At 35.1% G+C, this 24,182-nt stretch overlaps 1 protein-coding gene across 5 annotated transcripts in view; it reads left to right on the top strand.

Moving 5' to 3' along the window:
* The window catches only part of RPS6KA3 (ribosomal protein S6 kinase A3), a 111,584-nt gene that overhangs the window by 49,924 nt on the left and 37,478 nt on the right, over positions 1-24,182 (top strand). For all 5 annotated transcript variants that reach the window (XM_028523338.2, XM_028523339.2, XM_028523340.2 and 2 more), the window contains 8 exons: positions 4,102-4,218; positions 8,461-8,542; positions 17,277-17,357; positions 18,161-18,240; positions 18,836-18,942; positions 23,424-23,461; positions 23,665-23,807; positions 23,993-24,063. In XM_028523338.2, coding sequence (XP_028379139.1) covers positions 4,102-4,218; positions 8,461-8,542; positions 17,277-17,357; positions 18,161-18,240; positions 18,836-18,942; positions 23,424-23,461; positions 23,665-23,807; positions 23,993-24,063 — 719 coding nt within the window. The remainder of the gene's footprint in view (positions 1-4,101; positions 4,219-8,460; positions 8,543-17,276; positions 17,358-18,160; positions 18,241-18,835; positions 18,943-23,423; positions 23,462-23,664; positions 23,808-23,992; positions 24,064-24,182) is intronic.

Here is a 24,182-nt window from a genome sequence, read left to right as displayed (position 1 = left end):
TGAACTTGGAGGGAACAGGAAAATATATTGAGGATAAAACAGTGACATGGTTTTGGAACTTGAGCCATAGGCATTGGTCTTTTTTATCCACTCCCAAGAACATTTTTTGTACTCTCTGAGCCCCAATTTAGAAAACGATTTTTAAATTCAAGTTTGTATCCTCAAAGAGATTTGAAATGATTGCATTCACTTTGTGGGAGAAAGGGTAAGGAGTGGAGGAAGGTGCCATTTTTTATTAAGAAAATGACTACTTGAAAATTGGTTTAAAAGTAAGATTTGCCAGAATAAAAAGTTCAGTATAAAGGTACGAAAATAAAGTCAAAGAAGTCTCAGAAAAATACAGACAAAAAATAGGAGAAAAGAGATAAGTGGCATGAAGGATTCCATTCCAAACATACCAGTTCCAACTAATAAAGGACCTGCAAAAAAAGAACCCCAGGGAATGGATGGTAGAAAATTATCAAAGGAATGTTAGAATTCCCCTAGAGGTAAAAAGCATTCTGGTCTTTAGATTATAAAGGTTCACCAAGCATCTAGCATTCTGAAGGAAAGAAGACCCATATTTATCTCACTAGTGTGGAATTTCAGAAGTACAAGGACAGAAAAAATTCTTAATGCTTCTAGAAAGAAAAACCAGGTCACCTACCAACAAGTACATATCAGGCTTAGCATTACCCACCTCATCAGCAGTCCTGGTTGCTAGGAGGTGATGGACCAATGGTGGTGACATTCTGAGGCAAGATTGTTTTTATGTTAGAATTTGGTACCAGGCCAAACTATACAAATGTGAAGACAAAATAAAGACATTTTCGGATGTACAAGGTTCAGAAAGTTTTCTTCTACATCACCTTTCTTAGGAAGTTACAAGGGAGTAATCCAAGAAAGAGAAAGACATGGAAACTAAGAAGAGTAGATTCAACCAGGAAAGAGATATCCCAAGATAATAACTGTGCAACAAGGCCTAGAAAACAACCAATCCCAATGGGAAGGCAAGAGAGGGCTCTCAGAAGAAGGGAAAGTGTGGATAAGGGCTAAGGAAAGATTAAGACTAATGGTCAAATTAACCTCTCCCTCCCCCCAAGAATGATGTGGGGCTGTTAGAGAGAGGAAAAATAGAAAACTACAAGAAATTCATGAAAATCAAAGTTAAAATATATCATCAATTTAAACATTTGATGAAGTGTTTGTTTGTTTTTGTTAAGTCTCCTTGGATTGTCTTGGCAGTCACTGTTATGTCCCATATGAAAGGAAAGTTAATATACTTCCTAGCCTGCGGTTGACCAACATATTGTCATGAAAATGTGGGTGCTGTTGTATAGGCTTTCAGCTTTTAGAATGAGGCTGTGGAGAGAGCATGAAGGATTGGGTTGTGGTTATAGGAGAGAATGTTAATTGTCTTAATATTAATAAAAATGTAAAAATACAGCTAGGAGGATGTGGGGGGAAGTTTGAGAGAAAGACTGTGTGTGTGTGCGTGCGCGCGCACACACACACACACACACACACAGTGAGGAATTAGGATTCTATCCAAAACTAATAGAAAAAACAGGAGGTTTATGTAAAAGTAGTATACCTTTCAAATAGTGGGGAGGAACTTGATGGAAGAAAGGTGCATAATATAAGTAAGCCCCTCCTCATCTTAATTTTTAAATTGGTAAACATTGTCTTAAAGTTTAACAAAGTAAGAAATAAATTTTTTCCATGTTTCTGACTTTTGTATATAGTTTAATAATACAGAAAGTACATGTATATAATTTATAAGCCAGTAAGTATACAAGTATTGGGTATATGCTGACTTTTATTACCAGTAAGAATGTGCTACCAAAAGTTCAGAGACCGTCTCTCTATAATCAGTTTTGTTAACTTACCTCCCAGGAGATACTGACCCATTACAAAGATGAAGGGAATAATTTCATTTGGATGGGTAACCACCAAGAGCCTCTGACGGTCTCAGTGTGGGGTAATGCTAAGAGCTTTGTTTTAGAATTCATTAGCGGTCAGAAGACCTGAAATTGAGACCCAAGTTGGGCAGTTACTTGCTTGTGATCTTTACTTAATTTCTTTAAACTTCAGACTATATTGGGGGAGTTTGCAGAGAATTCTGAAATGTTTTTGCATGCTCTGGGATGTATTCCACTGTGTTATCATAAACCCTCTGTGCAGTTGGTATGTAGTCAAAGATTTGTCTTGAAGCCTAAAGATAGACAGTGAGAAAGCACCTGACCTAGACTTGGCACATGGTAGGTACTTTTAATAAATATCTGCGGGCTTTTAATCTAAATCTTAATCAGTTGCACATATAAATTGTGTTTTGAAAGTTTTTAAAAATGAATTTGATAATTTGCTTCCTGCCTTTCCTAACGTAGTTACAAACAGCTATCACTCTCAAGCCCTTACACGTTGGTCTCATTTGGAGAGAAGTACCCAGGAAGGGTGGTATATCTTAGATTCAGCTGGTGCTGGATTCTACTCTGATACCTACTGCACAGGATCGTTATGAGAATGAAAAGAGATAATGCATTTGAAATGACAAAATAAAGGACTAATCCTTATTAGGGGATTGTTTTGTTATTGTTGCTAAAGTTTTGAGAGTCTAAAATGATTAAGCTGTGCTAAGTAGTAGGGGAGTCTACAAACTACAGCCTCTGTCCTGAAGAGTAAAATGGTGGGCCTGGATTCCTTTTTTGTCCTCTGACAGGAGCTTTTTTCCCTTTTACTGCCCATTTTCAAAAGGTACCACATTAGGGCACTCTGCTATCTCTTTCTGAGAAATCTTTGTAATCCCCCTAGATTGCCAACATTCTGTGAGTGTCTCAGAAAGTGCTACTTGATCTCAAATATTTATGTGGAATATAACAATAATAAAAATGTTTATGTTTGTATAACACATTTAGATTCTACTAGTAGTACTTACACACTAGAAAAATACTATTGTAAGCAAAAAGAAAAGATAGTCTTTGACAGACTTATAATTTCTGGTTTTGTTCGGTCTTGTTTTATTATAGTTTTTGGCTGTAACATAGAGTATGTGTCTTTTTAAAAATATATATATATTTTATTTATTTTTATAGAGAGGGGAAGGGAGGGAGAAAGAGGAGAGAAACATCAATGTGTGGTTGCCTCACATGCACCCCTACTGGGGACTGGGCCCACAACCCAGGCATGTGCCCTGGCTGGGAATCGAACCACTGACCCTTTGTTTCACAGTCCAGTGCTCAATCCACTAAGCCCACTATCCAGGGCCAGAGTATGTGTCTTAATTAAATAAGGTGTACTTAATCTGACTGATGGTCTCAGGGTAAATAAGTGATTGAAATTCTATGTGTATTTACATATTTTGTCAACCTTTCTTTTTTTCTGATACCTTCCCTCGAATATACTGAAAGGTCCACTGTTTTAAAAATCCTTCTCTTAACTCTGAGACCTTCTATTTTTCTGTTATGCTGAATAGTCATTTTTTTCTATGTCTAATCCTCCAAATGTTAAATATTTTTTGATTTAACATTTAAAGTTATTTTGTGTTACAGTTACTCCTTTTTCCCCACTCAGATCTCAGATAGTCCTAGAAACATATCATAACCTAGAAATTTCAAACAGAATAAACTTTAGCATACTACTTCAAATGGCCTTGCTGAGTATAGAAATCTCCACTTTCACCCTGGAATATTTTTCAATCCCTCTTCCCAATACAGGGCTTTTTGTACATAGCATTGGTCTACGTAATGCAACCACATGTCAGAACACAGCACGTTACTCTGATGTGTTTTCAGACTTCTTTACACCCTCTGCCTTCACCCCATGAGAACGATTTGTTGTAATTATCTCCCATAGGAAGAATGAAGACTTGGAAATACTCGGTGCTAATATTATAGAGAGGTTAAATTGGCCTGTGTAGTAAGTTGGTATTATTCTGTCTCTGACATTGAGCTTGAAAGTATATTTGCTTGGCATGTGTTTTCTGTTTACTTAGTAGATCAATTGAGGATGGTTTGTGTGTATTAATTTGAGGGTTTCTGATATATACTGAAGTTATATCGCTTGATTTATAGCTGGAGGAAGTAGCTCTGACTCTGTTTTTTCCCTTTTTATTTGTATCAACAGGAGGAAGGCAGTATCAAAGAAATTGCAATCACACATCATGTAAAGGAAGGACATGAAAAGGCAGATCCTTCCCAATTTGAACTTTTAAAAGTATTAGGGCAGGGATCATTTGGAAAGGTAAGTCATGAGTATGTGCTTTCTAAAAAGTTGGTTTTGGAATTTGTGTATATTTTATACAGGGGAGTGACAGAAATATTTTACGAAATACTACCCACCTGGTCTCCCTACAAGCTGTATTTTCTATGTTTCTACATTTCTCACTATCAATAAGTGTGGGGAAGTTAATAAAGTCATTCAAAACTACATTGACAATTTTCATAAATTGGCAATATTCACTTCATATTCATTTTATCTTCAAGACTGTATAGCCTCTCTCATCGCACTTCTTGAGTGATTAAAAATCACAAAATATGCCCTGGATACACTGTCCTCCCCTTTGAGTCTTCATGTAGAATTGAAAGGTGATCTTGCAATGCATTTCAGTCTTTCCTCCACAGTGTCTCAAATACCAGCAAGAAGCGAATGGGTACTCACTGCCAAGGAACTAGTATGGGGGGTTACCACTGCAAGCATGAAATTTGGGGAGTTACAGTTTATCTTTAAAATGAATGCAAAGGTTGCATTCTATCCAGCCATGTTTGTTTTTAACATGAAAAATATTTCCCAAAGCCACCAACTAAAAATTTTCTTCAGGTATTCCTTGCCCCCTGCAGGACACCTCAGAAGCACTTCCTGTGCTTCATTTGGAGAAGTACAGCAGTATAATCACTACTGCTTGATCTGTCTAGTCCCTTCCTTAGCAAGAGGAAAATTCTGAGATAGAATTCAACTTTCAACTCGCAGGGCTTCCTTACCACCTTTCTGTGAGGAAACATTTGAAGATATGCTTTGCAAGCTTTAAGACAGCACCAGTTTAAGCTCTCTTTTGTGTTTTTGTGGGACTAGTTGGCAACTCTTGGCTAACATAGATAATTTGTTATAGCCGTTAACCTTTCTCAAACACAAAATGATGCTTTTAATCCAAATATAGAGGCGGAACATAATGGTTGCAAGTTGGACTCTGGTCAGCTAGACTTGGATTCAATTTTTTTTTCTTCTACTTAATTGGCATGTGTGCTTGAGCAAGTTAACCTCTTGGAGCCCCCCTTTTTCCCCTTCTAGTTAATCAGCAAGTCCTGTTGGTTTAGTAAATATTTCTGCAATTATGCCTGCTCTTTCCTTCTCCACTGCCACTCCTCCAGTATAGGTATCACCATTCCTTCCTTGCCTCTTGAAGGTGCCTCCTAACTTGGGCTTCCCAAATTTATCCTTGCCTAAAGCCATTATCTACTTGACAGCCAACATGAGCTAGTCTGATATTCTACCTCCTTAACCTTTTAATAACCTCCCTTTGCTTTTAGGATAAAGATAAATTCTGAAGCTGGCTGAGGAGTCCCTAGGTCAAATCCCTGGCTACCTCAACATGACTTTATGTACTTTTCACTATCTGTGTTCTGGCCTCATTGGCCTTCTTTTTCAGTCCTTAAGCACCAGACTCCACCCCACTAGAAAGCCTTTGCACATGCTGTTCCCTTTGCCTGAAACACTCCGCCCCATCCCCAAGCCTTTCTCATCTAGTTGTTAGCTTCTCTCCTGCTAATGACCTCAAAGAAGTCTTCCCTGCCATCCTGACTAGTTCATATTTCTCTGTTTTACCCTCTCAACATTGTAAGCTTCATCTTCACAGCACTCATCACAATTACAGTTTCTCATTTGTATAATTATTTGTTTATTGGCTATCTCCCCCACTAGACTGTATGTTCAGTGAGTGCAGGGGCCATGCCTTGTACCATGTCCCAGCGTTGAACTAGTAGCACAGAACCTAGCATATGATCCTAGAAAGGAATTAATGAATAAATAATAGTCCTTGACCTCATAGGGTAGTAGCGATAATTAAATAAGGCCAAGTACATAACACCTGCTATGAAATTGTATTATCATGCAGTGTTTATGGATAAACACAAATAGAGGGGTTTATTTTTATACATTAGATTTTCAGGAACACAATATTTAAGTTCCCCAGTGTTAGCATGCTTCTCCTTGTATTTCTTTAAATACCTTACTATAAATAACAAACATTTAAAACAGGGCGTCTCCTTTCTTACTCATCGTAAAAAGCCAGTCCAAGCCAAGGAAAAAAGGATGACCTGTCAGAGCCTAGAATAACTTCATGGGGGAGTTCGAAAGGTCAGAAATGCTCTGGTGGGAGAAGATCCGATGACATCTGGGACTGCTGCTGTTTTTGCTATGCTTGACTGGTGAACAGCCAAAGGGACTGGATTAAGAGCGCCCTGAGCAGGGGCACAAAACTAGGTGGCTCGCTTGGTTCTTGTCCCAATATCTCCACTGTGACACTAGGCAAAGTATTTAACCTCTCTAATCCCTACTTGGGCAGCTATAAAACAGGCATTGCTTAGTAGGCCTACCTCCCAGAACTCTCATGATGATGTATTACAAATGCTTGTGAAGATCCTTTACAAACTAAAAAGTGCTGAAAAGTGTTAAGAATGTGATTTCAGAGAAGGATGAAAAAAGTTTGGAATCCACAAAGAGAATTTTTCTTGTACAATGACATAAAGAAGCTTGATTAGAGAATCTTAAGAGTGAATAAATACCAGATAAATCCTAATTACCTCTACCTAATTAGAATTTATTTCTGTTAGAAAATATTACCATGTTTTGTCATGTATAATGTACACTTTTTTGCCCAATTTTTTTAGGAAAAAATAAGGACACATATTACACATGGGTATAATAATGGGCATGATAATCCCGTGTATAGTGCACACAAAACGTGCACAGTATACACTGGAGTGCATTATGCATAGCAAAATACGGTAATAATCTCTGATATCCATTAACATTTGAACATTATTCCATTCTTAGGAATTACCCTGATTAAGAATGTTTTTCTTGTCTCTGGATAGATAGCTCAGTTGCTTAAAGCATGGTCCCAGTATCCCAAGGTTGTGGGTTCAATCTCCATTCAAGGCACATACAAGAAGCAAACAATGAATGCATAAATAAGTAGAACAACAAAGCAATCTCTCTCTCTCTCCCTCCCTCTCCTTCCCTCTCTCTCTCTCCTTCTCCTCTCTCTCTCTCTCTCTCTCTCTCTCCCCCCCCCTCTCTCCGCCTCCCCCCTCCTACCCTGATTCCTCCCTCCTTCTCCCCCTTCCCACTTTCCTCTGTCTCTCTAAAAATCAACCAGTAAAAAAAAGTTTTTTGAAGAATGCTTTTCTCTCCCTAGGTTGGCTCACTGCTAACTGGCTGGAAGTAATTAAAGGGTGGTGCATGGTGAAGGGGGCAAGCGGGAGTGGTTTGGGGAGAGGAACACACCCTGCATCAGGGTTTCTGTGCAAGTTCTGGTACTCTTCAATTGAATTGAAGTCATTGCCCGTTACCTTTGGCATAATTTCTCAAAGTGAGGTACTCTGCCCTAGAATCCATTGAATGAATCTTTTTTTTTTTTAATTTTGTGCTAATAGTCTGGCATGCTAGTGCAGATAATTGAGAGCTAAATTAATTCTTGATTGTAACTGTCTCTTCCCATCTGTGGCAGCTCAATAGCACTGCTAGAAAAGAATGGGTAGGAGAAAGGGCTCAAATTCAGGTCCATTTGCAGGTCTCTAAAGGTTTGATGGGAAAGACCATGAAACTAATGGTCAAAGGAATAGAAGAGATTTATTAATAGTTTTGTATTATCCATATTATAGCATAACCATGAACTATTTAGATCAGGCTTGATTCACTTTGTATGAATCCCACATTGTATGTTGAAAGGAGCTAAAAATATTTGGAAATTGAAGATGCTCAATATCATACCTAGGAATTGTGTTCTTCATATTTAAGTGTGTGTGATCATTTGATTTTTGAAAGGTAAGTTTTTACTAAGTTACATTAAATATTTGTGAATAGGCTTCTTCAATGTAAATGTTTTAAATTGTTCTGCCCAGCAGTGAGAAATTTATGTGTTGTTTTCATATATAGAAAAGACCATTCATCAGTGAATAAAATTGTGGTCAAGGGGACCTCCTATATGACAATTTTTATGGAATCAGGAGAATTTTTGTTTTGTTAAAAAGCAGAGCAATCACCATCTGTGTTATTCTTTAACCACATTAGACTTTTCTGTAATTGCTATGTAGCCTAAAGCTTTTTGTTTCTATTTTATATGTTACATGTTCTTTGGGATTTGGCAAACAACAAAAAGACATATCAGAATCTTTCTAGTAATAAGCGATACAGCAGGGGTCTTATTTTAACAGTGGCATACTTTGTGAAACTTTATAAAACTTATTTTCTCTTATTTAAACACAGGTTTTCTTAGTCAAAAAAATCTCAGGCTCTGATGCTAGACAGCTTTATGCCATGAAAGTACTGAAAAAGGCCACATTGAAAGGTAAGTGCTGCAAGTATTTGTAATGCTCATGTAATATAAATAAAAAGATCTCAGTAGACATCATGTGATTCCTAGGCCACTTACATTCTGAATCTGTTCCTGTTACTATCTTTAAATTTAGACTTTCTTTTAGTGAATTTTTCCTATTGGGCTAGGAATCGAGTGACTGGTGAGATGGGAGTTGCCACGTTATGAAAAAAGTATTATATTATAAATTCATCTTGGCTTTAGGCAAAAGAAGTTCAGAAGATTAAAACTGGGTTTGATATATCTTCAAATGAATATAATCATTTTGATGTTCTGAACTTACTGTTTTACTGGATGCAAAATAGATTTTATTCTAAGGACTCTATCATTTTGACTTTTGGTTTCCAAATACGTTTTATTCCAAGCCTCTGATTTTGAAAAAATGTAATGTAGGATTTGGCTCTTTTATTAAAAAGTTAACTCAACAGCTTCAAGCCAGCTTTTATTTAGTAAAGATTCATCATAGATCATGTACACTCGAAGAGCAATTGGGTTATTTCTCATTATTTTTTTCTTTCTTTCTTCTTCTTTTTTTTTTTTTTTTTTGTCTATTGTTCAATTATAGTTGTCCTCATTTTTCCCCCATTACTCTCCCCTGCCCTACCAAACCCCCAGCTCCTGTTGTCCCTGTCCCTGGGTCCTCTGTACATGTGCCTTGGCTTGCCCCTTCCCTTTCTTTACCCTGTTATCTCCCTACCCTCTCCCATCTGGCCATTGTCAGTTTGTTCTTTATTTCCATGTCTCTGGTCCTATTTTGCTAGCTTATTTGTTTTGCTGATTAGTTTCCACTTACAGGTGAGATCATATGGTATTTATCTTTCACTCCCTGGCTTATTTCACTTAGCATGATGCTCTACAGTTCTATCCATGCTGTCGTGAAGGGTAGGCATTCCTTCTTTTCTCTCTGTGGATTTGGCTCTTATAGGCAAACAATCATTTAGAAGAAATTTTATTTATTTATTTTTCAAGTACAGTTGTCTCCATTTTCTCCCTACCATGTCTTCTGGCCCCACCCATTCCCACCCTCAAACCTACCCTCTTTGGTTTTGTCCATGTGTCCTTTATACATATTCCTTGATGGCCCTTCCCCTATTATCCCTTAATCCCCTCTCGTCTTCCTCCTCTCTGGTTACTGTAAGTTTGTTCTTTATTTCAATGTCTTTGGTTATATTTTGCTTGCTTGTTTGTTTTATTGATTAGCTTCCACTTAAAAGTGAGAACATATGGTATTTGTCTTTCACTGCCTGGCTTATTTCCCTTAGTATAATGCTCTCCGGTTCCATCCATGCTGTCGTGAAGGACAGGAGTTCTTTCTGTGGATTTGGTTCTTAAAGGCAAACAATGATTTAGAAAAAATTGTACATAGATTTTTAAATACTTAAATCTTTTATTTAGTTATTCAGTTATTTTACCACAAAAATCTCTAGTTTTATGTCCTAATTTCTCATATCATTTTTTTCTTCTTTAACTGTAATTTCGAAATCTTTTAAAATATTCTAGAAGGGCCCTGGCTGGTGTAGCTCAGTGGATTGAGCTCAGGCTGTGAACCAAAGGGTCACTGGTACGATTCCCAGTCAGGGCACATGCCTGGGTTGCAGGCCAAGTCCCCAGTAGGGGGCATGTGAGAGACAACCACACATTGGTGTTTCTCTCCGTCTCTTTCTCCCTCCCTTCCCCTCTCTCTAAATAAATAAATAAAATCTAAAAAAAAGGTAGAATAAAATAAAATATTCTAGAAGGAACATTGATGATGATATTTTTATTAATTCTGATGTTATTCTTCCCAATTAGTCACCCACTTTGGCCATTACCATTATTCCAAGAAATTTCACCTTCCTCTATAAACATTGTTCTTTGCTTTCTTTCTCTTGCTCTCTTCCCAAATATATTTTGTTTCTTTCTTATCCATTCTCTACCCCCTGCCTTACTAACTTAATTCTTGCTAGGACCAGGGAATTACATTATGTCCACAGTGCCCTATTTCATATCACTACTTTATAACTTTATCTTCTTGAATCCCATGTTATAAAACTGCACAGATGGAACTTATGTAAGAGTTCATTCACAAAATCAGTAAAAGTAGTTTATTTTCATGTATCTAACATGATTTGTGTTATAGGTAATATATGTAATAGAAACTATGAAACTCTGAGAAACCAAAAGATACCAGGAAAAGAAATAAGTGCCCACTTCCTTTTAGAGAAGGCGAACTATTGTTGAAGAGTCTCCATATCCTCTAGCCATGCAGTTAGTTCCATATCCTCAAGATTCCAGTTGCATCTTTCCTTGAAATATTCAGAATTTCATTTGAAAAACATACACCTCAAAGAGTATTCTAGGAAAGAAGAAGAATGACAAAAGAACAAGCTCTATCAGAATTAAAGCTTACTTAAAGCAATAATAATTCAGTGTGTTGTTGGGGCAGATAATACAAACATACAAATCAGTGGAACAAAATAGTAGAAAGTATTTATATTAAATTATAATATATTTGTTACAAAAATATTGAGTACTTCCTGTGCTGTATGACAAAATAGTATATAAAACAATGGGAAATTAAATAATTATTTTGTAAATTTTGTCTGAAATATTCCTGAGCCACCTGGAAACAATTAGTCTTCTCTTAAACCCTATAATGTAATAAATAAACAACAATCTAAGTGAATTTTGCAAGTTAACACATCAGAAAATGTGTGAGGAGATATTGAGCAAATTACAAGTTGACAATGTAAAAAAAATTTTAGTCTTTCATACAATGAAAAAGTAGTATAATAGGAAATCAAGAAATTATATGCCTCAAATGTTATAAAATATTAATATAAGGGATTGATTAAAGGATTTTTAACTAGCCAAATCTAGGACAATTTGAATATTTCAATAAGTAATGGTAATGACAGATTATGGCCCCACTGAATAAAATAAGAATCCAGGAGTTAATATATAAATTAATTAATGGCAAACAAGGGAGAGAGAGTGCTTCCTCACAGTAGAATTTTAACTGATCATTGTAAAAGGTGTGATTGAGTTAGTAATTCCTAAGAAATAACATTACAACATCACCAAAGGGTTTCAGAATAAGTTTTTTGCAGTAGAATAAAAGAAATAATCTTTGAAAAAAATGTCCCATTTTGCTGATGAAGAAATGTATATGAAATAATGAGTTATCATTTCATGTGAGGGAAACATAAATTGGAAAGCACTTTTGCTATAAGAACAAAGAGCCATTATTGCACTTGAAAATTCTCATCATAACATTATTTACAATATCAAGAATTTAGACATCAACATAAATATTGAAAATTAGAGGAATATTTAGAAAATTATAGGATACCATTTAATAGGATATTATTTAAATGAAACATTTATAATATCACAGAAAGTAAACTTAATTGAGAATGTATAAGTTAACAATTATAACAGATTTGTCTATGATAAGTATATGAAATTATATAGATATAACCTGTAGAACAGACAATAGAAAAGTGAAAATATCTGACTTACTGGAATTGTAGGCTGCTGGATAATTCTTATATGTTCTTAAATTTGATTTTTATTTTATCAAAATAATATGTGTATAGAGTCTTATAAAATAGCAGTGCTTTTCCTACCCTCCTCCCTACCCCAGTTCTTGACTCCCAGACGCAATGACTTTTCACCTCTTTAGCTGCTGCTCTTGCCATTTACCTCCACATTCAATACTCTTATATTGCAGTTTTTGTTTTCATTTGGAGACATAATCTACTGATGCCCTAACATGGAAGACGAGGATTTAGTTCTCTTACGCTACCAGTGGCACACAGTTTCCCTCTCCATGTTTTGTTTTCATCATTACAGCTTTATAAAAATTGTTTCAGAGCTAAATGATATATTAGTCACATTTTCTTTATATCTTTACTGTATTAGATCTTTTCTAAATTCTGTATCTACCTGTTTCTCAGCTTACTTTCTAGTTTTGGTGGAACACCTCGTCTAGTAGCTACCTCAGGAAGGGCGAATAGATGGTAAATGTTTTGTGATTTTGCATGTCTGAAATGCCTTTATTCTGCCCCCGTCACTTAATTTATAATTTGGCTGGGTGTAAAATTCTAGGTCAGAAGTAATTTTCCCTTAGATATTTTAAGGCATTGTTTCCATTGTCTTCCAGTTTCCTGTGTTGCAATTATGAAGTGTATTGCCATTCTGATCCCCAGTCCATTGTGCATAAGCTGCTTTTCCTCTTTGGAAGTCTTTAGAATCAATCTACTCTCTATCCCTGGTGTTCTGACATTTGTATAGTTATTATTTCTTATTGTGGCTTTTTAAAATTCTTCATACTAGGTATGGGGTGCTTCTTTCTATTTAAAAACTCATTTCTTCAGTTTTGGGAAAGTATTCTAACTCTTCTAGTGACCATTTTGTTACTATCATATTTTTTCATTCCTAGATTTTTCCTTGTTGTCTCATTATTCCATTTTTTAAAACATTTTATTATGGTAAGTATCAAACATTTACAGAAAGAAACAGAAAATAATATCTGTGGAAGACAAAGACTCATAAAAGAAGTAATATATGACTGTCATATACCTAAAAATTAATATATAGATATCCAGTGTTCAAATTTCCAGTTGTCCCTATTGTTATGATTCATTTTTCTTTTGGCAATTTGTTTGAATCAGGCTGGAATGAGGTCCGTATTTTGCAATTGGTTGATATCTCTTCAAGTCTGTGTGAGCTCTGTCCTCGTTTCTTTTTTTTCCACTGTACTTTATTTGTTTAAAACAGTACTGCCTTTCCCCTACCTCTTTTAAAGTTTCTAGTTTCATGGGTGCCATATGGTCTTCCCTCTCTTGGATGTAAATTAGAAGGTTGTTTTTTGTTTTGTTTAAGTTCTTTTCTGTGCTTTATATTGTCTCTTTTTTTATTACTTTTTTTCTTTTTATTCTGATAACTGTTTCTCATGTTTAGAGCCTTTCTTCAAATGGTTTGGGATCCTTTGCTATCTTTTCCATATTTAAGAGTGAGGTGACAAAAAGCTGACTGGAAAAAAATCTATAGCAAGAATTTGCCTATTACTTCTGGGCTTCCTTTCCCTAGGCTTAGATTTTAGTTTTCTCTGATCTGCTGTGTGAGTTACCACTTACTCATCTTCTGCTACTGCTTCCTCTCCTGTTCTCTATTCTTGTGAGTTTGTGCATAATTTTTCCATTATTGTAATTTCAATAGCAGGTTGGAAGGAAGTAGAAAGTAAAACATCCATGTTTAACCAGAAGCTTCTTTCCATTTTAAAGTTCTTGTTAATACAATAAATGTGGTCAAATAAAGGTCAATAGCGTTAGGTTGAGCTTATGGGGATTTTTGTCCTAATAAAGTAGTTACTGAGCCTAAAAGGTTTTGTAAACCATTGTTTAAAGCAGTTTCTCAATACATCACCCCAGAAACATAAACAGTACTTTTTGTTCATTCTTATGTTCAAATCAGGGAGGGTTTAAAAACTAATAACTAGTTCATGAGAAAATTATTTCAGAGGAATGTAGTTGCTTTGACAGCATGAGTCATTATTAACAGGTTCTGTGTTAGGGTTTAGAATTTAACCAATTGTGAATGTAATTGAGTTTAAACTGTAATCAAAAAATAAAAGTAAAAATAAAAGTAAATAAACTTAGAAATTAAAACTGATTTATTGAGGTTTAACTAGCATATAATAAACATATAAAACAGGCCTTCTTATGAACCAGTATATCGTAATCAAAATTGCTGATCATAGGGTGATTCATATTTGTCATCAGGTCTTTACATAAGTAAAAGAAACAAAATGTTAATTATTACACAATTCTACCTTAGACAAAATGAAGGAATTCTTTAGTGAGTGAATCTCACTGCACATTTTCAACTGAAGAAAGTCTCATCAGTGTTACATGTAAGGAAACTATCTCGCAAGGTAATTATAATAGAAAGAAATCGTCTTGTTCTAGCCCCTCATTCTATAGAGAAGGTAGCCAGAAGCCCTTGTGAAAGGATTTGACCAAGCTAATTCATCTAGTTATTATTAGCATGGCCATTAAACTATAGCTTTTGACCCCCAAATAATTTTTTCATTGTGGTAGAATAATAGAAGAGGGATATACAGTAAATACGTTAATGGGTATTTTTGCTGCTTACTGAACACAGGAGTAATTTTTAAATGATAAGCTTTGTAAAGTCTGTATGATTTGTGAAGTAGGTAGAAATTTGAAATATAGCTTTAGGGTACTGGGAACTTAATCCAAGATTATACAGGTAGCAATAGGAAAAGGGCAGATTTGGGCTAGACTGGGACAGAATCATCAGTAGGCTTAGGTGATAAACCTCATTCACATAAGTTATAGAAAGGACCTATTGGCTCTAAGACACAGAAGTTGTAAATGATAGGACAAGGTAATGAAATCAGAGGTTGGTTTTGAATTTTATATACTATCTGGACCAAGTCAGTTAAAAAAAAAGCTACATAGACATCAAAAACAATTGATTTCTATTCCTGGTTTGACCATTTTCAGTCACTGGCACTTCCACTGAAAGTAGAACACTACTAGAATGGGAAACACAGGATTTTTTTAGCTTCTTTGTTTATTTTTCCCAGGGGTCTTATTTCTGTGTTTTAAATTTATCTGTTGTCCCTTTAAATTGAGAAGAAAAACCAACTCATCTTTCTCTTGATCCTCCAAAAAGATTCTCTTTACCATTCTTTCTATTTAATCTTCGGTGCAACCATTCAGTCACTCTGGCCTGAAAAAATAGAAGTTATCTATGATTTATCCTTATTACGCAACAGAAAAAAATTAAAACTATAATGAATGATCATTTTCACCTCTTCAATCCAACACAATTATAGTACTTAGAATGTGTTGTAACCATTTATTAACTTATCTGTCATTCCCGCCAGGTTATGAACTTCCTTTTTTTTTTTAAGATTTTATTTATTTATTTTCAGAGAGGGAAGGGAGGGAGAAAGAGAGAAAGAGAGAGACATCAATGTGCGGTTGCTGGGGGCCGTGGCCTGCAACCCAGGCATGTACCCTGACTGGGAATCGAACCTGCAACACTTTGGTTCACAGCCCGAGCTCAATCCACTGAGCTATGCCAGCCAGGGCTGAACTTTTTGAACATGATTTTATTTGTATTTGTCTCACAGTGCCTGGCACATAGAATTAGCTCAGGAAATGTTTGGTTGGTAAAAAGAGAACTTTGCCTGCAAACAGAAATTCTTTCTGACATTTCAAATTGTCCAGAGCCTGGATCCTCCCTACTTCACCTCCCCACTTTCCACACTGATTTGGTTTCTTCCTGTTCATCATGCATGCCTCCATGCCCCTGCTCCTGCTAGTACTCCATACAATAGCTTTTCTTTAGGCCCAATCCTTCCCACCCATCTAAATTCCACTCTAAAAGTTCCTAACCCTTCCTCCTCCCTGTAGCCTTCCTACACAAGTAGCACTGATCTTTCCCTTCTCTGAATTCCTGTACTGCTTATTGCTGGTAGCAAATCATTTTATCTCTTCATCATATCCAGTGTGCTATAGCTACCATCTAATTGAATATCTCTTATATACCAGGATCTGGGATATACAGACCTTATCTCAAATGGTTACACAACCCCCAGAAGTACAGTGGTGTTATCCCCATTTTATAGATGAAAGGTAAACTGAGGCTCAGAGAATTTAAGTAAATAACTTGCTCCAGATTACACAGATCTGAATCCAGATCTTCCTACTCCAGAAGGTTTTTGCTCTATCAGCTATACCACAGTATTTCCTCCCTCTCTCCCCCCCACCATCAAAATAGACCTTTGGGGGTATATCCACCCTTCCCCATGTCTACCACATGTTGTAGATGCTTAATGAATGTTTGTTTTATTTTTCTTAAGATTTTATTTATTTATTTTTAGAGAAAAGGGAAGGGAAGGAGAAAGAGAGGGAGAGAAACATCAATGTGTGGTTGCCTCTCGCGTGCCCCCCACCAGGGACCTGGCCTACAACCCAGGCATGTGCCCTGACTAGGACCTCAACTAGCGACCCTTTGCTTTGCAGTCCGGCGCTCAATCCACTGAGCCATACCAGCCAGGGCTGAATGTTTGTTGAATTGAGTTGATAGGGGTATTGAAACCTATTCCCTTTTTTATGTTTTAATATTTTATCAGGATACCTTTAATATTTTTAAAAAGGTGGTCTTTTTTGGTCATTTTTCATAACTTTTATTAAAATACTTGTAAATTTGATGTTAAAGTCAATATCAAATATGTTCTCTATATTTATTTTTTAAATTGAAGTGCAGATTTTTTTAAAGATTTATTTATTTATTTTTAGAGAAGGAAGGGAGGGAGAGAGACAGAGAGAGAGAGACAGAGACAGACAGGCAGACATCAATGTGCGGTTGCTGGGGGCCATGGCCTGCAACCTAGGCATGTGCCCTGGCTGGGAATCGAACCTGCGATGCTTTGGTTCGCAGCCCGTGCTCAATCCACTGAGCTATACCAGCCAGGGGAAGTGCAGATTTTTTTAAATATATACATTTTTTCTGGTTATATAATTTCATAAAATTATAGTTATTTTGAAAATTCAAGAGGAAGATGGATAAAACATGTTTTACATTTTCATAATATATAAGCACAGTTTTATTTAAAATAAGCACCAAAGACATTTTGTTTTCAAGATTGTCTCTGAAAGCTATTGCAACTGCCATTATTATTTTATAGTTCGAGACCGTGTTCGAACAAAAATGGAACGGGATATCTTGGTAGAAGTTAATCATCCTTTTATTGTCAAGTTGCATTATGGTAAGTTATAAACCAGCTCCTGCCTCACTGCTTCACCTCATCTACCACTCCCTGAGTGCATTCAGATATACTAACTTGTATAAATATTTATTTCTGTATATTTATATGTGTTTAGCAGACACACATAGTAAAGTCATTGAAATTAAATCATTACTTAAACAAGCTTTAGAAGCTTTTTATCACATTTAGCTTATGTTTATTTTAAACATTATACTGCCTGGGTAGCCATAGGAACAGGTAATAATAATCACTTTTATTATATTAATTAATAATAATGTACCGTCATTTTATAGCCCATATGTGTTAGCCCAACTTAAAAGCAAGAAAGATGCCTAATGTCCTGAACTTCTAATGACTCTCTTTTTTCCAAAGGCATATGTGTTTTTTCTCAGTGGGTAATGTATTGTCACTCTCATTATGTGTAATTAAAGCTAACAAACCCACATTTTTTCTGTAGTAAAGTGAGGTGGATTTTGTATTTTGTTTCATGTTTAAGAATGTCTTTTTCTTTTGGGAATTTTTCTTATTGATCATGATGTATTAGAGCTATTGTATTCCTGAGAGACTATTGCTTGTAGAAAATCTAACAAATGTTCTAGTGGTTCCATAAAAGGAAACACTGCATTTAACAATGCCACATGGAAACTAAGAAATCAGTGGCTATCTTTTAAACAAAAATTAGTTTATATGTATGTGTAATTATTAATTTGCTGAAAAAATCATTTCTGAATGAATTGACCTAATATAAGCCTAAAAAACTAAACTATGGTGGATTAAACAAAAATTTTTATTTCTTCATTCAGCTTTCCAAACTGAAGGGAAGTTGTACCTTATTTTGGATTTTCTCAGGGGAGGAGATTTGTTTACACGCTTATCCAAAGAGGTATATAATTAATCTTTATTTTTAATCTATTTATACTCATCCTGTTTCAACTAAAGCATTGTCTTATTCAATACTATGATTATCATATTTTCTCTAGTGGCACAAGATTCTTACATTGAAGAACCAGAGTTATAAAGAGTTCTTTTTGTACCTTTTGAATTTATTCTGAAAGTAGGACCTTATATCAGTTACTTATCTTAGTCTTTTGTCCTGCTTCATTTACTTATAGTTTTTCAGAAGCAACAATATATCAATAACATACCCTTAAACAACTGGAAGTAGAAAGTCAGATTGCATCTTAAAGATCACTTTTCATTTCTATCTTACCGTAGTGGGATGACAAGGACACAATCTGAACATAGCTGTTCCTTAACAAAATGCAAAATCATTTCCCCCATAGGGTGTATTTTGCATTTAGTAAGTGGTTAGTTAGTTGACTGATTTAATAATTTTTGCAAATTTTCATGAAGAAATTGTGGGTAAAATTACATGTGATAGAATAGTTATAATTTTTTAATATTTAAACTCTGGGATGGAACTTTAAATGAAAATTAGAGACAAAAAGAAAATAAAGACAAATATTATTTTATTTTAGGTGATGTTCACAGAAGAAGATGTCAAATTCTACTTGGCTGAACTTGCACTTGCTTTAGACCATCTACATAGCCTGGGAATAATCTATAGAGACTTAAAACCAGAAAAGTAAGGAATCATGCTACTAAGTTGAATACAATGTAATATCATGGTTTAGGAGGTAATAAAAAATAAAATTACTTCATACAACTGCCACGGCATTGCCTTAGAGTACCTATGCTTCACATTTCTGCTAACACTATGTTTTCCCATATTTTTAAATACCTGCTAATCAAAATTTATGCTGATGTTATCTTGCTTTCATTTGCATTCTTTGATTTTTAATGAGGTTGAAATCTGTATACCCACGTTTATTGGCAGTTTGTATTTTTGTGTGATTTTTCTGTTCATGGACTTTGCTCATTTTTCTTTTGGAATGTTATGTTTTCCCATTGATTTGTAAGAGACCTTTACAAATTAAGAATTTAACCATGTGACATACAGTGTGGAGCCAAAGTAGGTATACAGTTGTTAGTATGGAAAATAATGCAATAATAAATAATAATACCAGAATAGACTGTTTAGCATACTCACAACTGTAAACCTACTTTGGTCCTACCCTGTATATTAACAAATACATTTTTCTACTTTACTTTTTACTTTATATTATTTTAACCTATATAAGTATTTTTCCTAAGATCTATCAGTCTTTATTTTTTTTCTTTTCTCCTTATTTTTTTATTGTTCAAGTACAGTTGTCTCCATTTTTCCCCACCTTGCCCCCCATACCCCACCCATCGCCACCTCCCAACCTTGAACCTACACCCTTTTTCCCTGTGTCCTTTGTGCATGTTCCTTGATGGCCCTTCCTCTGTTTTCCCCTGTTATCCCTCTTCTTACCCGCTTTGGCCACTGTCAGTTTGTTCTTTATTTCCATATCTCTGGTCCTATTTTGCTCGCTTGTTTGTTTTTTTGATTAGGTTCCACTTATAGGTGAGATTGTATGGTATTTATCTTTCACTGCCTGGCTTATTTCACTTAGTATAATGCTCTCCAGCTCCACCCATGATATCACAAAGGGTAGGAGCTCCTTCCTTCTTTCTCTACTGCATAGTACTCCATTGTTTGAAAGTCTTTAAGCAGACTCATGAAGAAACAAAGAGAGAAGACTCAAATAAACAAAATCAGAAATGAAAGAGGAGAGATTATAACCGATACCACTGAAATACAAAGAATTGTAAGAAATTATTATGAAATTTGAAAACCAGGATGAAATGGACAAATTTCTAGAAAAATATAATCTGCGAAAACTGAATGCAGAAGAAACAGAAAGCCTGAACAGACAGATAACAGCTGATGAAACTGAAGCAGTAATCAAAAAACTCCCAGCACAGAAAAGCCCTGGACCAGATGGTTTCATAGAAGAATTTTTGAATCTTTTCTTTTGTGATTTTTTTCCATGACTTCTATTCTTAGGAAGGTTTTTCCAATCCCATGATCAGATTTTTTTTTCTAATTTTATTGTTTCTTTTTTTACTTTTAACTCCATTTAGAATATTTTTTTGGTGTAAGGTATGGCATAAAGCTAGTGCTCTTCTCCAAATATCATTTATTGAAATTTTTCTTCTCCACATGATTTCAGATTTTAAGTGTGAGTTGAGCAAATTTCTTTTTTTTTTCTTTTTAAAGTTTAAGGCTTTTTTTAAAGATTTTTATGTATTTATTTTTAGGGAGAGAAGGGAGAGAAGGGAGGGGAGGGAGGGGGAGAGAGAGAGAGAGAGAGAGAGAGAGGAAAACAGAGAAACAGAAACATCAATGTGCGGTTGCTGGGGGTTATGGCCTGCAACCCAGGAATGTACCCTGGCTGGGAATCGAACCTGGGACACTTTGGTTCCCAGCCCACGCTCAATCCACTGAGCTACGCCAGCCAGGGAGCAAATTTCTCATTGCTTTTATAATAGCAGTTATCAAAAAGCTAATGTTTAAATTGTACATCTGTGTTTTTAACAATTTGCCTGGCTGGTGTAGCTCAGTGGATTGAGCGAGGGATGTGAACCAAAGAGTCGCTGGTTTGATTCTGGGTCAGGGCACATGCCTGTGTTGCAGGCCAGATGCTCAGTGGGGGACATGTGAGAGGCAACCACACATTGATGTTTCTCTCCCTCTCTTTCTCCTTCCCTTCCCCTCTCTCTAAAAATAAAGAAATAAAATGTTTTTGAAAACAAATTTTTAAACAACTTTATTGAAATATAATTCACATAGCATACAGTTCATCCACTTAAAGTATACAATTCAGTGATTTTTTGTATATTCTGTGTTTGATAAAACCATCATCTTTATCAAGAATTTAAATATTACATTAAAATGTTACATTCAAAATTAACATAATATGTTATAACAGGAAATAGGAAATGCCCCTTTGGAATCCTGTTGAAGTGATCATTCAGAAATTATTATACTTCTACATTTTATGTTTGTTATTTCATGTATTGTGTTTCAGGATGTTTCTTATGATTGTATTTTTATTCCCCAGATAATTACTGAGTTTTTCTCATCATTTGCCCAATTTCTAACTATTAATTACATAAAATACAATTCCTGGTAAGAGCAAATATTCAAGTATATAATCCTTCAAAGGAAATAACTACTATAAACATAAGATTGAACATTCATATTAAAAATATGTTAGTGTTTTGTATCATTTAATTGAGTAGCCCTGGCTGATGCGGCTCAGTGGATTGAGTGCCAGCCTGTGAACCAAAGGGTCACTGGTTCAACTCCCAGTCAGAGCACATGCCTGGGTTGCAGGCCATGGCCCCTAGCAACTGCACATTGATGTTTCTCTCTCTCTTTCTCCCTCCCTTCCCTCTCTAAAAATAAATAAATAAATAAATCTCAAAAAAATAGAACATAGGAGTTTAAAAGAAATAAAATGAACTTAAAAAAAAAGAAATAACATTTGTTAAATGATACAAGTAAAGACCATCATACAGAACTTGGGAAAATTTAAATGTTTAGCCAATTGTTTTATGCACTGTGAGGATTTTTCCAGATACCTTTAAGGTGTTATTATAAATATAGCTAAAATAATTATTAATAGTTAAAGGGAATTTATTGAGAGGAATACAGTTGACTTTTTCTTTAAAAGATAATAGATAGACATGGTAACCTAAAAGAATGCTTTAGAAGGTGTAAGTAATACCCTTTTAGCCATGCTTTCTTTTTTTCTTTCAATATCAAGAATGGCTTGAGGTTATATTTTGTTTTTAGAACTGTCATATGTTTATTAGACAGAACAGGGGATGATTTCTACCATGCCTAATAATTCCCTTTATGTTTCCTAAATGTACTGATCTGCTTTATAATCAAGCATAATCAAGATTAGTATTTTTTTCCATAACAAGTCCCTTGTTATGAAGAGATTTTAGAAATATATCCCTACTGAATTACCCTCAGTGGTAAATTGTTTCATTGTAATCATAGTTGAATTGATAACATAGGAAAATTGATAGTATTTTTAACACAGTAAAATATTATAACAAAATTTGGCTTTCACATTTTTTAGTTAGTATTAAAAGTAAGGAAATGTCTGTATCATGGAATAGCTTTGAGTATAAGTGAAACTGTTTATTACTTGACCTTTCAAGTCAGTGTACCAAAATACCTATCCAGAAATACAATTGGCTTATAGCTTAGTACTTAACCCCTTTCTATATCTCCTTATTTAATGACATTGCTCTCCACTCGTGTATCTGCTAAAGCCAGAAACTTGTAGGCCTTCTCCATTTGTTCTTCTTTATCACAACCCATATCTAAGAGCTCACTAAATACCCTGTATTTTTCCCCTCTAAATTGTTTTTTAAATGGGCAGACCCATATGTGTAAACCTGTTGTGGTCTTCAGTGCCCTTGAAAAGAAGCCCAAACTATTTGGAATGCCCTATTGACCCTTTGTAGCCTGGCGCCATTCATTCAACGTGCATTTCTTATTTCTCTGTGCCTTGCTAGGCCCTGAGTTACAAGATGAAGAAGGTCAAACTCTCTAAGGAACTCACAGTTTACTAAGAGAAAACACTGGAGAATGTATACAGTGAAGGGATGGGTCCATAAAAACCAAGGAGTGTGAGGAAGGTGTGTTGAGGAGAAGAGGATTGTGGTGGTCATGTCAGAAAAAAAGTCTAGGAGAGAATGATTGAGTCAGATGCCTTGAAAATGACCAAGAGAATGACAACTCGAATGCATTTGACTTAAACATTTGGACCCTCGGTCTATTGTGCACGTACTAAGGAATTTAGTTAGGCCACCTCTGCAGAAAGGCATTAGAAAGAGCAACTTAGAAGAATACATAGGCTTTGGTTCTTTTTCTATTAGTTTTCTAGTGCTCCTGGCTCATTAATACAATTTTATAAAGCTTTATCTTTGGCATTTGTTATTTATGTGTGTCCAAAAAATAACTTTTTGCCTTATTTGCCTTTGCCTTCTTATTCACAGTCTAAAGCAATATTTTAGAATGAGTGTGATGAGTTGATGCTTAACAAAGTGATTTAGTTTTTAACCTCTAAATTTCTAGTGGTTTGAAAAGATCTTTTTAACTTTGTCTTTCTATTTCAGCATACTTCTTGATGAAGAAGGTCACATCAAATTAACAGGTAAAATTCCTCATTTTATTAAAATATTCTCTCCTACTCTATACATAAATTTCCTTTTAAGGTCAATCATAGTACAAACAATGTGTAACAATTAAAAATTTAGATTAGAATTTTTAATAATTTAAATATTGGAATTCAAAGTTTAAACTTTACATGTGCAAATTATTGTAGCATATTTATGAGTTCTATATGTATTTTGGCAGATTTTGGCCTAAGTAAGGAGTCTATTGACCATGAGAAGAAGGCATATTCTTTTTGTGGAACTGTGGAATATATGGCTCCAGAAGTAGTTAATCGTCGAGGTCATACTCAGAGTGCAGACTGGTGGTCTTTTGGTGTGTTAATGGTAAGGTTTGGGGTGTTTTTTTGTGTGGGGGAAGTTCAGTAATGAAGAGAATAAAAGTATAAATCACCTATTATATAGCAATTTTAAAAAATTTGGTTGTAATTAAGATGATGCTTTCTTACCTTCTAGCCTTGAGATTTTATACTTATTGACTAATACCTCTGATTTTTTTTGCCTTTTTGTAGTTTGAGATGCTCACTGGTACACTGCCTTTTCAAGGAAAAGATCGAAAAGAAACAATGACTATGATCCTTAAGTAAGTACTCCCTACTGGGTGTGTGATGATGAGATTTTAAAGTAAATGCCTCAAGCTAATTTAAAAAAAGAGATTTCAGAGTGTTGACTACAGTTTAAAAAACAATTGCCCTGTCTGGT

This window comes from Phyllostomus discolor, chromosome X (genome assembly GCF_004126475.2).
Source record: "Phyllostomus discolor isolate MPI-MPIP mPhyDis1 chromosome X, mPhyDis1.pri.v3, whole genome shotgun sequence".
Taxonomy (NCBI): domain Eukaryota; kingdom Metazoa; phylum Chordata; class Mammalia; order Chiroptera; family Phyllostomidae; genus Phyllostomus; species Phyllostomus discolor.
Note: the sequence above shows the minus strand (reverse complement) of the source record. Positions and strands in the feature narration are given on the sequence as shown.